This window comes from Pleurodeles waltl, chromosome 9 (genome assembly GCF_031143425.1).
Source record: "Pleurodeles waltl isolate 20211129_DDA chromosome 9, aPleWal1.hap1.20221129, whole genome shotgun sequence".
Lineage (NCBI taxonomy): Eukaryota > Metazoa > Chordata > Amphibia > Caudata > Salamandridae > Pleurodeles > Pleurodeles waltl.
Window position 1 is genome coordinate 371,729,879 of NC_090448.1, and position 12,938 is coordinate 371,742,816.

Consider the following 12,938-nt stretch of genomic DNA (forward strand, 5'->3'; position numbering starts at 1 on the left):
TTTCTGTAGAAGATAAAACCCGAAGTCTAACATACGCGCTACGGCACTGACGCAAATTAGTCGATCTTAAAAGGGGCACTAAAAGGCGCTTTCTCTGTTCAGCGTAAAATTTGCTAAATAAAACCACATGAATCGTGGTTTGGGGTGCCTTTGCGTCACAGGGACATGGCCTTAAGGTAGTGCTCCAGTCATTCATAGTTGGAAAGGTCACCAAGCGATGTAAGGTGTCCAGCCTCAATCTTGTAAGAACAAAGCGATGCCGGTGATTTACCACGTTTACCAGGTAGGGCTACATGTCCTCCACATACAAAATTAGTTGGTTAGACATAACGCTGGACTTTTTTGATTCTACCTCCCATCGCAATTCTTCTAGATACTTTAATGTCGAGGCCCTCAGTTCCTTCCTGGTGATTTTCCCCAGTGAGTCTGGGTTTGTATAATATTCTTTACTGCCCATGTTTTCAAAAAAGGTCATAATATATTTCAACCAGGGGACCCTTTACGAGTATGTTGACATCAAACAGTCAGATAAAATAGCCTTATTTAATCCAGTATGCTCAGAAGTCCAGACTTTGTGCCATAATAGTACTGGCTGGATCGTTATCAAATCAGCTAAAAACGAGACCCCTAGCTCCATGTGACTGATACATGACGATGTGCCGTTAGGTACCATTAACAGGTGTCTGAAGAAATAATTTTCCACCGTCTGGATCGGTTTACAGTTAATATACCCCCAGATACCTGATCCGTACATGGCAGCCGGGATACACTTGGCTCTGTAGATTTTTACCATGTTCAGCGGGGTAATCCCCCTAGCCTTTTTGAAAAAAAACTCAGAGCCGCCGTTGTCTTAATAATCTGATCTTTTTTTGTTTTTATGCAATGTGACCAGGAACCCTGTTTGTCAAACAGTATGCCCAGGTATGAGAATGTTCGGGCTATTTCCACCTTCCCCTCCTAGATAGTAGTATTATAAGTCTTAACATATTTCCTACCGTAGTTCATTATAAAAGTTTTAGAACGGTAAACGGTAAGTCCCAGGTCTGTCATGAAAGTAATGCAGGCAGTTAAAAGTTTTTGGAGGGCAAGTGGTGTCCTGGCCATAAGCACTGCGTCATCTGCATAGAGTAGCGGCGGGACAGCACGATTACCTATTTGGGGAAGATCTTTACATTTACTTATCAGCTCACATTCAAAATTATTTATATATATTGAGAACAGGAATGGAGCGAGTACGCAGCCTTGGCGCACTCCTCTATGTATGTCGAATGGCCTGGTACATTCCCCTCTTAGCCCGTACCTCACTCTTGCTCTACACCCAGTATACAGGTCCCGTATAAACTGAATTATTGATGGTTCTACTCCCATACTGCTTAAGATGTCCCATAGCTTCTCATGTAGTACGCAGTCAAATGCTGATGATAAATCTATAAAGGCCAAGTACAGATTACCCTCTCTTATCCTTGTGTACTTTCCAATAATGATGCTTAGATTCAGACCCTGCTCCACTGTGCCTATTCCTGTGCGGAAACCATACTGGACTGGAGATAGGATACCATTTTCTTCTGCCCATGTTTGAAGTCTGTTCAGGATAATTCTCCCTGCTAATTTAGCTGATGTATCAAGTAGGGAGATTGACCTGTAGCAGGCTGGATTGAGGTGATCACCTTTTATATAAATAGGGACAATATTAGAATCTCGCCACGATGATGGGGGTCCTTTGCAAATGGCCCTCAATGTCTGCGTCAATAAGGGGCCCCATAGCTGCATGTTATTCTTATATAAATCTATTGGAACACCATCAGGACCCAGTGTTTTCCCCGCTTTACTTAAATTTATGGCTTCCACTACCTCCTCGAGGCTAACCTGGGGTGTTATAATCAGACGTGGGCCTTCCTGGGAACCTGGGCCTTTTAAGGAATCTGTAGGATTTACATCACTGGGCTGCGAATATATCTTAGAGAAATAGGCAATCATTCTACTTCCGAAATTGCAATTTCCATCCTAGGGGTATCTCTATCCCCTAGCACAGGAGAATTTATTGTTTTCCAGAAGAGGGTGTTGTCCTTAATACAACTAGCTTTGTGTAAGGTTTCCCACAGATTTCCTATAGCTGTCTTATATTCCTGTCTACACGTACGTACTTCAGTCAGGCATCTTGTTGGGGCACTTAAAGCTTTTTTTAGTCTCTTATGTGCTTTTGAGCAGTCATAGTCAAACCAACCCATTTCCCTTTTCTGTCCTGCCTTTCCCGTTCTAACGGTAAGAGCTTCTTTTACGCCTTGCGTAATCTGCAAAAAGGCACTTAAACACTTTCCTGGCTCTGTGTTCTCGGTAAGACAGCCTACAAAGGCTTGATTATGGTCACATATTAACTGTTTCAGTAAGGTATTTGGGTCTGTCTGGGACCATCTAAGTGTGTATCCATGGCGCGGAACTAGTTCGATGTCGTTTGCCAATATGACCCTATCAGCTTTGGCCGATGTAGAGGGAGTTAGTAAGAGTTTCAGACTCTGAGGGAAATGGTCACTTATTGCAATATCATGAAGTATATACTTAGTGAGATAATGTGCAAAGTGGGTTGATATTAAAACATAACCAATCACTGTATCAGCGCCCCTTCCATTAAAAGTTGGTTTAAACTGAGGTTCTTCAAAGTATAATTCATTTATAAAAGACAAGTTATATTTTTGAGCTATTAAGTTAATTGCATCTCCTTGAATGTTGTGTGAGAAGTGAGGTCTTGGACCAATATCTTCAATATCCCAGCCACATATCTTTTCCGAGATTTCTTTACAGAGATGAACATTAAAATCACCACCCCAAACGATGAGTGTCTCACGTCTATTACTTGCACATTTTTCTTTAAATCCTCTCCCATCGCCGTTAGGATATTGGGAATTTCTCCTGATGGTGCGTTATTGTAAAAATTTATGATTACTAAGTGAGTCTTCTGATCCAAATTACTCTCTATCATTTGATAGTGCGATCTCATAGTTTGCATCTTTAGGTTCTGCAGCCATAGCTTATTGTAGATATATGTACATAGGCCTCCTTTTGACCTGCCGTGTTTGGTCTGTACAGCCGGTGTGTGGAATGTCTTGTAACCATTTATATGGGCAGGGTTTAATAGCCAGGTCTCCTGAAGACATATGCATGAGAAGTCTTCTATAAAATTCACCCAAAGCTCATCACTAATCTTGTTAGCTAGGCCTGCGATGTTCCAGTAAAGTAAGGCTATTTCCGGTTTCTGTTGGGTTTGACAATACGCATTATTTGTAATTAAAGGGGGTGTGCCACCGTCTTTTGTATGAATTACTTTTAAGGGGAAATTTCTCTGCTTTAACTGGGTTCCTGCTGAATTCCTTTCCAGTACCACATCATAAAATATATCTTCCTTATTCGTACCAAGCCCTTCTGTATGTACTTCCTGGACCATTTCATGGGAAGGGTCTTTCTTATTCATGCTGAGTCAATCCAGACCTTCTAAGGTAGTAAGAAGTTGGAATCTATTACGAGAAGAGATAGGATCTGGACTAAATGAAGGTATTCTACTTACTAATTGTGGTTTCTTAAAATTATGCCCACAGGTCTTTGGTAAAAAAAAGCCCAAGGGTAGTAGAGAAATTCCCTGAGAAGTAGCTTGCCTATCTCCCAGATCGCGGATAATTCTATCCACTAAATCTGGGGATCTGAATGAAAGAACCACACAATCTCCTTCCAATGCTTTTTTGCTACTTCCGATCCACTTAACTCTTCTAACCATTTTCATATCATCAAATAGGACCCCCACCATTCCAGAGCCCAGACGTGTTCCTACCCAATAAAGAGCCTTGTTCCTCAAAGCCGACCATGATTCCTGCTGTCGGTCATCTAGAGATGGAACATTAGCCAGGACCACTACATATGGAGTTGCCTCCACTCGAAGATCTTATTTCGGGCCGTTGACTCCCTCCTAAGTTAAGCTGGGACTGATTTATCTCTGCCCTGGGTATAGAATTATTTACTGTCTTTAATAATCTAGCATTAAGTGGTGGTAGAGGTGGTTGTGATTTGGTCAAAGACTTTGAGGTTAGGTGTAATTGATTAGAGTTTAATGATGATGATGGTGGGTGTAATTTTATCAGGGGCCTTGCGTTCGAATATGAATCATCTATCCTGTCTTGCGTAGCAAGTTGGATATTAGATTCATAGTTTGGAGTCAGCAGTGGAGTACTAAAGACTTTTTTCACACAATATGTGTCTTCAAGTTGTAGAGACTTTATAATTCCTAAGCCTGCCTCGAGACTGCTCTCCACCGCTTTTAAACGTTCTGACAAAGAGTCCAATGAAGCCCCAATTGATGATTTCAGAGTATTTACTAGATCATAAAGTTTTGTGAGGAGAGTTCGGGTCGTGTCTGCTGAATTACTTAAAATTTTCTTTTGAGATAGGTTCTTTAATGGCTGTCTACCAAGTGTGGTTGTTGAATCTTTCTTTAACGATTTATTGGGAGAATTATCTACCGTTCCTACCACCGGTTTCCTTGGGTGTTTAGCTATAGGGGAAAGGTCATCCAGAGTATAGATTAAATTCAAAGTGTCTTGAATGCATCCATTTGTGTGCCTTGCTTCTATGTTCACAGCCCTGTGATCACTATAAATAGTATCATCAGGCATCCCAGTATGCTTTAATGATTGGGAAGTTTGTTCTTTAGATGTCAACAGTTCTCCTTCAACATTAGCAATTTGTTTATCTATCATCCCCATTGCCCCTGAAATATATTTCATTATAGATGTACTGTCTTTTAGATTTGTGGAGGGCTTCAATGTTAAGTGCTTTCTTTTGCCCATATTATGTATAGTATCAGGCTTGTTCCAATGTGGTAGGTAAGACTAGGCGGAGAATACCAACTAGATTGGCTTACCAATCCTCTACAACACACTGCACCAGGTAGATGGCTTAGGAATTAAAATGTGCAGTCACAATCAACAGTCAATAGATGCCAGTTCCCAAACTACTCAGAAATCAAGTGTCATATAACAAAACGTTCTCACTTGTCTATCCAGTGTACAGGGCTCTTGTAATGCTCCTAAACCTTGGTATCCTATCAAGAGCTGGACAAAACTAGGAAGAACCGTAGTGTTTTGAATACGCCGTCAACTAACCCCAAATGACTAAGGCTTCCCCTCCTCGTAGGGTCACCTTTTCAATCAAAATTAAAATTACCCGGATCCGTCCCAACGAAGAATTAAAGAGGGGGGGGGCCAGCCCAGCCTCTTCCTGGCGATGACGGGCGAAGGATGGGCCCGCCATTGGCCCGGGCTTTGCCCGGGCACCGCCCATGCAGCGGGAGCGCTTCCGGGTCTTTAAAGGCCTCCTGCTCCGCCCCCCAGGCAGCAACAACGAGTCAGTGCGTCCCGCGGAGCGGGCGCGCTCCAAAAGATTAGAGGGCTCCTGCCCCAGCAGTAAACAGGAGAAACAGCGCGTCCCGTGCAGCGGGAGCGCGTCCGGGTCTTTAAAGGCCTCCTGCTCCGCCCCCCAGGAAGCAACAACGAGTCAGTGCGTCCCGCGGAGCGGGCGCGCTCCAAAAGATTAGAAGGCTCCTGCCTCAGCAGTAAACAGGAGAAACAGCGCGACCCGTGCAGCGGGAGCGCTTCCGGGTCTTTAAAGGCCTCCTGCTCTGCCCCCCAGGCAGCAACAACGAGTCAGTGCGTCCCGCGGAGCGGGCACGCTCCAAAAGATTAGAGGGCTCCTGCCCCAGCAGTAAACAGGAGAAACAGCGCGTCCCGTGCAGCGGGAGCGCTTCCAGGTCTTTAAAGGCCTCCTGCTCCGCCCCCAGGCAGCAACAACGAGTCAGTGCGTCCCGCGGAGCGGGCGCGCTCCAAAAGATTAGAGGGCTCCTGCCCCAGCAGTAAACAGGAGAAACAGCGCGTCCCGTGCAGCGGGAGCGCTTCCGGGTCTTTAAAGGCCTCCTGCTCCGCCCCCCAGGCAGCAACAACGAGTCAGTGCGTCCCGCGGAGTGGGCGCGCTCCAAAAGATTAGAGGGCTCCGGCCCCAGCAGTAAACAGGAGAAACAGCGCGTCCCGTGCAGCGGGAGCGCTTCCGGGTCTTTAAAGGCCTCCTGCTCCGCCCCCCAGGCAGCAACAACGAGTCAGTGCGTCCCGTGGAGCAGGTGTGCTCCAAAAGATTAAAGGGCTCCTGCCCCAGCAGCAAACAGGAGAAACAGCGCGTCCCGAGCAGCGGGAGCGCTTCCGGGTCTTTAAAGGCCTCCTGCTCTGCCCCCCAGGCAGCAACAACGAGTCAGTGCGTCCTGCGGAGCGGGCGCGCTCCAAAAGATTAAAGGGCTCCTGCCCCAGCAACAAACAGGAGAAACAGCACTCCAATTTGTATATTTTTGAATTGCTAAACATGTACGTCAGTAGTAGTCATGTAAATATATATATACTCAAAAAAAGCCAAGGGGTACAGGGACGTTATAGTTAGGCTGACATTTTACCCATCCAAAACCATAGAAATTCAACAGTTATAGTTATAGTTATACTTACATTAAGAAACTATAAGTCTTTGCCCAAAGTTACTTTCTGGAATGAGTTATAGTGTCTTCAGATAAGTATAACTATAATTATAACTGCTGAATTTCTGTCGTTTTGTATGGGAAAACGTTAAGCTAACTATAATGTCCTTGTAAACTTTTTTTTTTTTTTCAGCAAATTTCTTTTTTTTTTTAAACACACACATTAATATTTGTGTCAGGTTGTGGCAAAAGGATCCGAGGAGGATCCTTGAATCCGCAGATAGGCCGGAAAAAAAATGGTCAATTTTTTGCCCATGGCTTATGGGGTCAGGATACCTGTATCCTGAACCTTTATATGTTTTTACACTGTTTTTCCCACTCCCCTGACAATGCGAGAAACAAAATCGCAGCCACAACTTTGCTGTCAGATTGCTGTCTGCCAATCAGGTTCTTGCTTTGTCTCCGAATCCGAGGAGGATCTACGTCCTCATATACACAAATTTGGTTTTAATTTAATAACTAGAAGACTACTGAATGGATTTACACGAGATAACAAAAAGGCATCTTTCTGAACCCAAATTTACCTTTGTGCCAAATTTGGTGTAATTCCGTCCAGTGGTTTCCGCTCAGTCGCTGTTCAAAATCTCTATTGAAAATTGAATGGGGAAAACGCATTCTGAGACCCCCCCATTGTATCGGCCCCCGCTTGATGGATAACCCTGAAACTTTCCCGACAGCAGCTGAAGTGACCACCGTTGCATTTTAGATAATTTGGTGAAGATTCATCAAAAAGGGCAAAAGTTATTAGCAAAACAAAAAACTCTTTTTCTATAGAAACTAGGGGCCAGATGTAGCAAAGTTGGGAATTGCGACTTGCAATTTGCGAGTCGGAGCGACTCGCAAATTGCAAGTCGCAATTTCCAATGCAGAACGGTGTCTCAGACACCGTCTGCGACTCACTATGGGGTTGCAATGACCCACCTCATCAATATTCATGAGGTCGGTCGCAAATTGCGGCCCCATAGCGAGTCTAGGCATTCTCAAACATGGAGGCCTGCTGTAGTCAGCAGACCTCCATGTTCGTGACTGCTTTTAAATAAAGTAGTTTTTTTTTTTTGTAAGTGTAGCCCGTTTTCCTTAAAGGAAAACGAGCTGCACTTTAAAAAAAATCCGAAACCTTTAGTTTCGGGTTTTTTTCAGGGCAGGTAGTGGTCCCTTGGACCACTACCTACCCTGAAAAAATATTTGTGGGTCCATTCACAAAGTGGAAGGGGTCCCATGGGGACCCCTTCCAATTTGCGAGTGGGTTACCATCCACTTGAAGTGGATGGTAACTGCGACACCATTTACGACCGCATATGCGGTCGCAAATGGTATTGCTTACCACTCCGAATCGCAAATAGGAAGGGAACACCCCTTCCTATTTGCGATTCTGAAATGCATATTGCGAGTCGGTACCGACTCGCAATATGCATTTCTGCATAGGGAAACGCGATTAGCGAGTCGCAAACGGCAATTTTTGCCGTTTGCGAGTCGCTATCCATTTCCTGCATCTGGCCCTTGGTTCTAACTATAACTACCTAGTGGCAACCGCCACTAGTTATTAATATATATATATATATATATATATATATCTATATATATATATATATATATATATATCCAAACGAAATTCTCCCCATGAAGAGATGCGTGGGGAGCACAGCAATATGAGGCACTTTATTCACCACATTCAAATTGTAAAAAACAGTGTTCTTTCCTGACGCATTTTGGCTACCAACAATAGCCTTAATCATAGGTGCATAGTTCTCCAATTTGAAAATGACCACGTGATAAAACCGACCACCCTATGGTCCTGTGGGCTTAAAGTCATAGAGTCTCTTTGCAGTCTTTTCATTAGTAGTGCATTTGAATTGAGTGCAATTAATTAATTTAGCTTACTTAGTTTATTTTCCTTGTCTCCTATTCCAAAGTACACTATAAATATAATTTTCTTCTTGCTATTTTGCAGTGTCATTATCATGCTTTCAAAGTGCTCAATAAACGTCGTCATACTTTTTCTTTATTCAAAACAGTGTCTTTGCATTTCCATTTAAAAGCACACTACAGCTCTTCCTTGTATTCCTGCCTCATCAATGCGTTAAAATTACAGATGGCCTTCTGATTTAAGTTTTCGCTTCACTTCCGTGCCGCTCAACAGCTGTTAAACAGTGAATGGGAATAAATCTATATCGCATTCACTCCCCTTACCCGATTTCACTTTCGCAATTTGAATGTGGTGAATAAAGTGCCTCATATTGCTGTGAACCAAGGAGTACAGCGCATCTCTTCATGTGGAGAATTTCGTTTGGATGTTTAGCGAGGGTGCTTCGAATCCGCAGCGCAGAGGCCGCCCTGTTTGAGATTAGGTTCCAACCGGAGAAATCATGGTGGATATATATATATATATATATATATATATATATATATATATATATATACATATATATATATATGTGTGTGTATGTTCTGGAAAAAAACAAAGGTTACAGGGAGGTTATAGATAGGTCCTGAATTTACTCGTATTAAATCATAACAATTCAGCAGTTAGTGTTATTCAAAGCAGCTATACCTCGCACTTTAAGGTAACCATAACTCACTCCCTCACCATGCACAGTTTTCTCCTCAATAGTTTTATTGCAAATGTTGTAGTGATAATTTCAATTATACCATAGAAAGTGTCATCAATGATATAATATGTGGAGTAATTAGCTGTGCATGGCGAAGGCGTGAGTTATAGTTCCCTTAGGGCGCAAGTTATAGTTACTTGAAATAACTCTAACTACTGGATTTCTGTGGTTTTGTACGAGTATATTCAGAACCTAACTAAAATGTTTGGTATTTTCAGTGAATTTCTATGTTTTTGTTATTTCTATTTCCTAACTATAATGTCCCTGTAACCTTTGTTTTTCTTCAGTGAATTTCTATGGCTTTTTTAACGTAAAGTAATTTTACTTATTATACGTTAATCCAATCATGGCTGGGATTGATGGCAGGGCCTGCAGCCTATCCCTTCAACCATACAACCCTGCGCTGGGCACTGCCTTCTGCCGTGCACGGCAGTGGTAGGCCACAAGGCCTTAAGCCAACCCCCATAACCACCCAACCCCGTGCCGGGCACGCCCTTCGGCTGTGCACGGCAGGGTTTGGTCACAGGGCCTCTCTCTGTGAGTGGGTGGTTGAGTGAGTGGATCTGAAAGTGGGTGTGTAAGTGGGTCTAAGTGAGTGCATGAGTGAGTGGGTGTGTGAGTGGGCGCATGAGTCTCTGAGTGTATCTATGACTGAATTAATTAGTGTATGAATGTCTGTGAGTGTTTTTTATTTGCCTATACGCAAATTTATTGAAACCAACATTCACAAATTTGTTGCAACGTTATATGGGGGGCCCATGCTGAGCATAACTACATATTCGCGAATATCACATGTGGCAATAAAAAATAAACCCATAATTTGACCATCAAGCACTGCTATGTCACACCCCTGGGATCAGGGTACCTCCACCCTGACCGCTTGTGCCACTTTTCATTTTGTTTTTCAGTCCCGGGAACCATGTCCTGAGACCTTAAAATGGCAGTTGCAACTTTCTGGTCAGGTTGTGGCCAGCCAATCACTGCATTCCTAGTGGCGTGCACATTAGCAAATACGCTGCGATCATCGCAAAATCATCTTGAAGGAACCACAGTCCTAAATATACACATTTATTTCCCCTTTAATTTCTCAAAAACTACTGGATGATTTACACCAAATATCTATAGGCAGAATCTGCGTACCAAAATCTTCCTTTCTGACAAATTTGGTGTAATCCCGTCCAGCAGTTCGGGCTGTAGTCGTGTTAAAAGCAGCTATGGGAATTAACATAGGAAACATTTTTTTGACCCCCCGCCCTTTTTCTTAGCCCCCGCTTGACGGATCACCCCGAAATATCCTATGTGCAACAAGAATCACTAGCACACTTTTTTGGGAAAACTTTGTCAAGATTCGTCAAAAAGTGCCAAAAATATAGGCAAGTCAAAAAATGCTTTAGCTATGGAAACATGGTCCTAACTATAACTACTTACTGGCGACCATCAGGCGGTTATATATAAAGAATATTCTCTATCTCTTGCTCTCTCTTTCCAGGCACGTGGGTTGTCAGTGCCAGATTCTGGGTTTCACAGCACAAATTTACTCCAGCGGAGTCACTAGACCATACCCATACAGGCACAGGAAAAAGGCCTGGTCACACTATAAACCAAAAGCACAGCACGCTGGCCAATACTTAATGTGGTGTATGCAAAACAGCAGTCCACTTCCTACTACGAGAGCATTATTGGTATGCCCATCAAGACCTTGTCAAAGAGAGCTCCAGACCTCTGGCCACGAGCTACATTAGCATGATTCCAGGTCTAATTAAAAGTAGAAATAACAGCCAAACTTGCATCCAGGCCCTTTAGTGCTTGGGTATACTCCTGTTTGCTGTGCAGTGGGCATTCCCGTCTCAGCAGACATTAAATGCACTGTGCAGCCACCGTGTTGTTCATCCCTTCCACACTTCACCTGACATGTCCCATGTAACTCAAACTGCAAGCACCCTTTTCAGCCATGAAATCCAGAAGGCACCACGGAGTCCAGTACAGATAGGAGTATTTTCAACCTCACTGTGCTATGAGGCACAATATAAATGATGTAATCGGACCACTGAGAATGAGCTTTGGGCATTGAAGGGGTATGGGCGACTGTACATAATTACAGATCCAGTGCAGTGCAGTTTATACCAGCAAGTGCTGTGGAACTCTATATATGTCAGGTGGCAGGGGACTTGGACTGAATTGAGTGTATCTCCTCCTGCTCACTCGGTCAGGGTCATGGGCACAGGGGCCAAGTACCAAGGAACCTAGAGTGATGTGCATGTACAGCTTGATGGACAAGGAAGGTAAGGGTTCAAATGTGCATGCATTTGTTCGGAGTTCATAAGTAATCCTAGGGCTTCTGGTGATGACTTCAGTCATGGTCAGCTAGGCATTTTGATCTGCGTGCCTTTTGAGCCCACTCTTCTCTTACTTCTATCCTCTCCAAAGGCGTGCACTCCTGGGTGGACACTAACCATTAATCTGTCTTTGGTAAAGAGGCTTGTTACTAGTCCTGGGAGGAGGCGTGACGGAGTCCTGGTGTGAAGTCTCCCCTCAGCTGGTGTTGTGGAGCTTCACATTGAATTCAAGACCTGTTCAAAGTGGTAGATGCAGAGGACCAGTACTGGGGTATTTCTTGGAATCTAGTGACTGCTGAAGAGTGTGCTACTTTCGGATTCAAACTATCTAGCCAACCAAAGCAGGGACCATTTTTGCAGACAAATAATGGAGGCAATGGGTGTATGGGAGGAGGTAAGGAAGAGGAGAAGGACAGCTGTCCACATGGATATGGATGGAGCATCTCAGTGCAGACATCTTTGACAATAGGCTGCTGCTTTGCATAGTTGAGTTCACAAGAGGCTGCTCAGGTGATGCTACCAGGCAGATATGAATTCCAGACCAAATACATACATTAGCATACTATAGAATGGTTTCTCTGTAGCGCAGACCGTAAGGACTGCTAGTGCTTGGGTGCCACATGCCCAGAGATTAAGAAAATCAGAAATTGCCCTTATTAGGGTTATATTCCATGCAACCTATATACTCTTGTAATGTACAGCATATAGCTGATTCATACTGCACTGAAGCAGGGGGAAGTGAATGATGCCAGTTAAAGACGAGTGAACTGATATCATTTAGAATGTCTGTATACAACTCTTCCAAGGATACTGGTAAAAGAGTCTTGAATCTCTGGTACTTCTAAATACTGCCACCAGCGTTCACCCTCCTATATCCTATATCCATTAATGAGGCTTTATTTTCAGAGTGCCTCCAGTCCGGCATAGTCTAGTACTCTTGTCGGTGAGTAATGTTGGTCTTGTGGATGCTAGAAATGGTGACCAGAATGGCACAGCTGTCTGCACAATGTGCGGAATGAATTACCTCCTCACGCTTTCAGTGGCACAGTTACTATCCCACTGGAACTAAAGTAGTTACTACTTTGAATAACGTTTACTTGTTTTCCTTTTATTTCAGAAAGACTGGTTTTCCAAAAGGAAGAAGTTCAAGAGGCCTCCACAGAGGCTCTTTGATCCCGAAAAAATTAGGTGAGTGGCTTGTGGTATTCTTTCAAGCTAGAGGATCTGCTAAAGTAAATAAATTGATTGCGAGTTAGCTGACAAGGATAAATGATTGGATAGCATATTGGCTAGTGCCTTTTTTACATTTATTTTTAAAGCTGTGTGCTGATTTTTATGCGATCTGATACCCTCAACCAGCTTCCATGAGATTATCAGGAGGTATGAACAATGCACGCTGGGGGGTCACAGTCTCATTATCAAGGATAGGTGTATTGG

At 43.5% G+C, this 12,938-nt stretch overlaps 1 protein-coding gene across 4 annotated transcripts in view; it reads left to right on the top strand.

The window, feature by feature from the left end:
• Positions 1-12,938, top strand: part of LOC138259317 (transcription elongation factor SPT5-like) — a 197,876-nt gene that overhangs the window by 124,914 nt on the left and 60,024 nt on the right. For all 4 annotated transcript variants that reach the window (XM_069206947.1, XM_069206948.1, XM_069206949.1 and 1 more), the window contains exon 12: positions 12,619-12,689. In XM_069206947.1, coding sequence (XP_069063048.1) covers positions 12,619-12,689 — 71 coding nt within the window. The remainder of the gene's footprint in view (positions 1-12,618; positions 12,690-12,938) is intronic.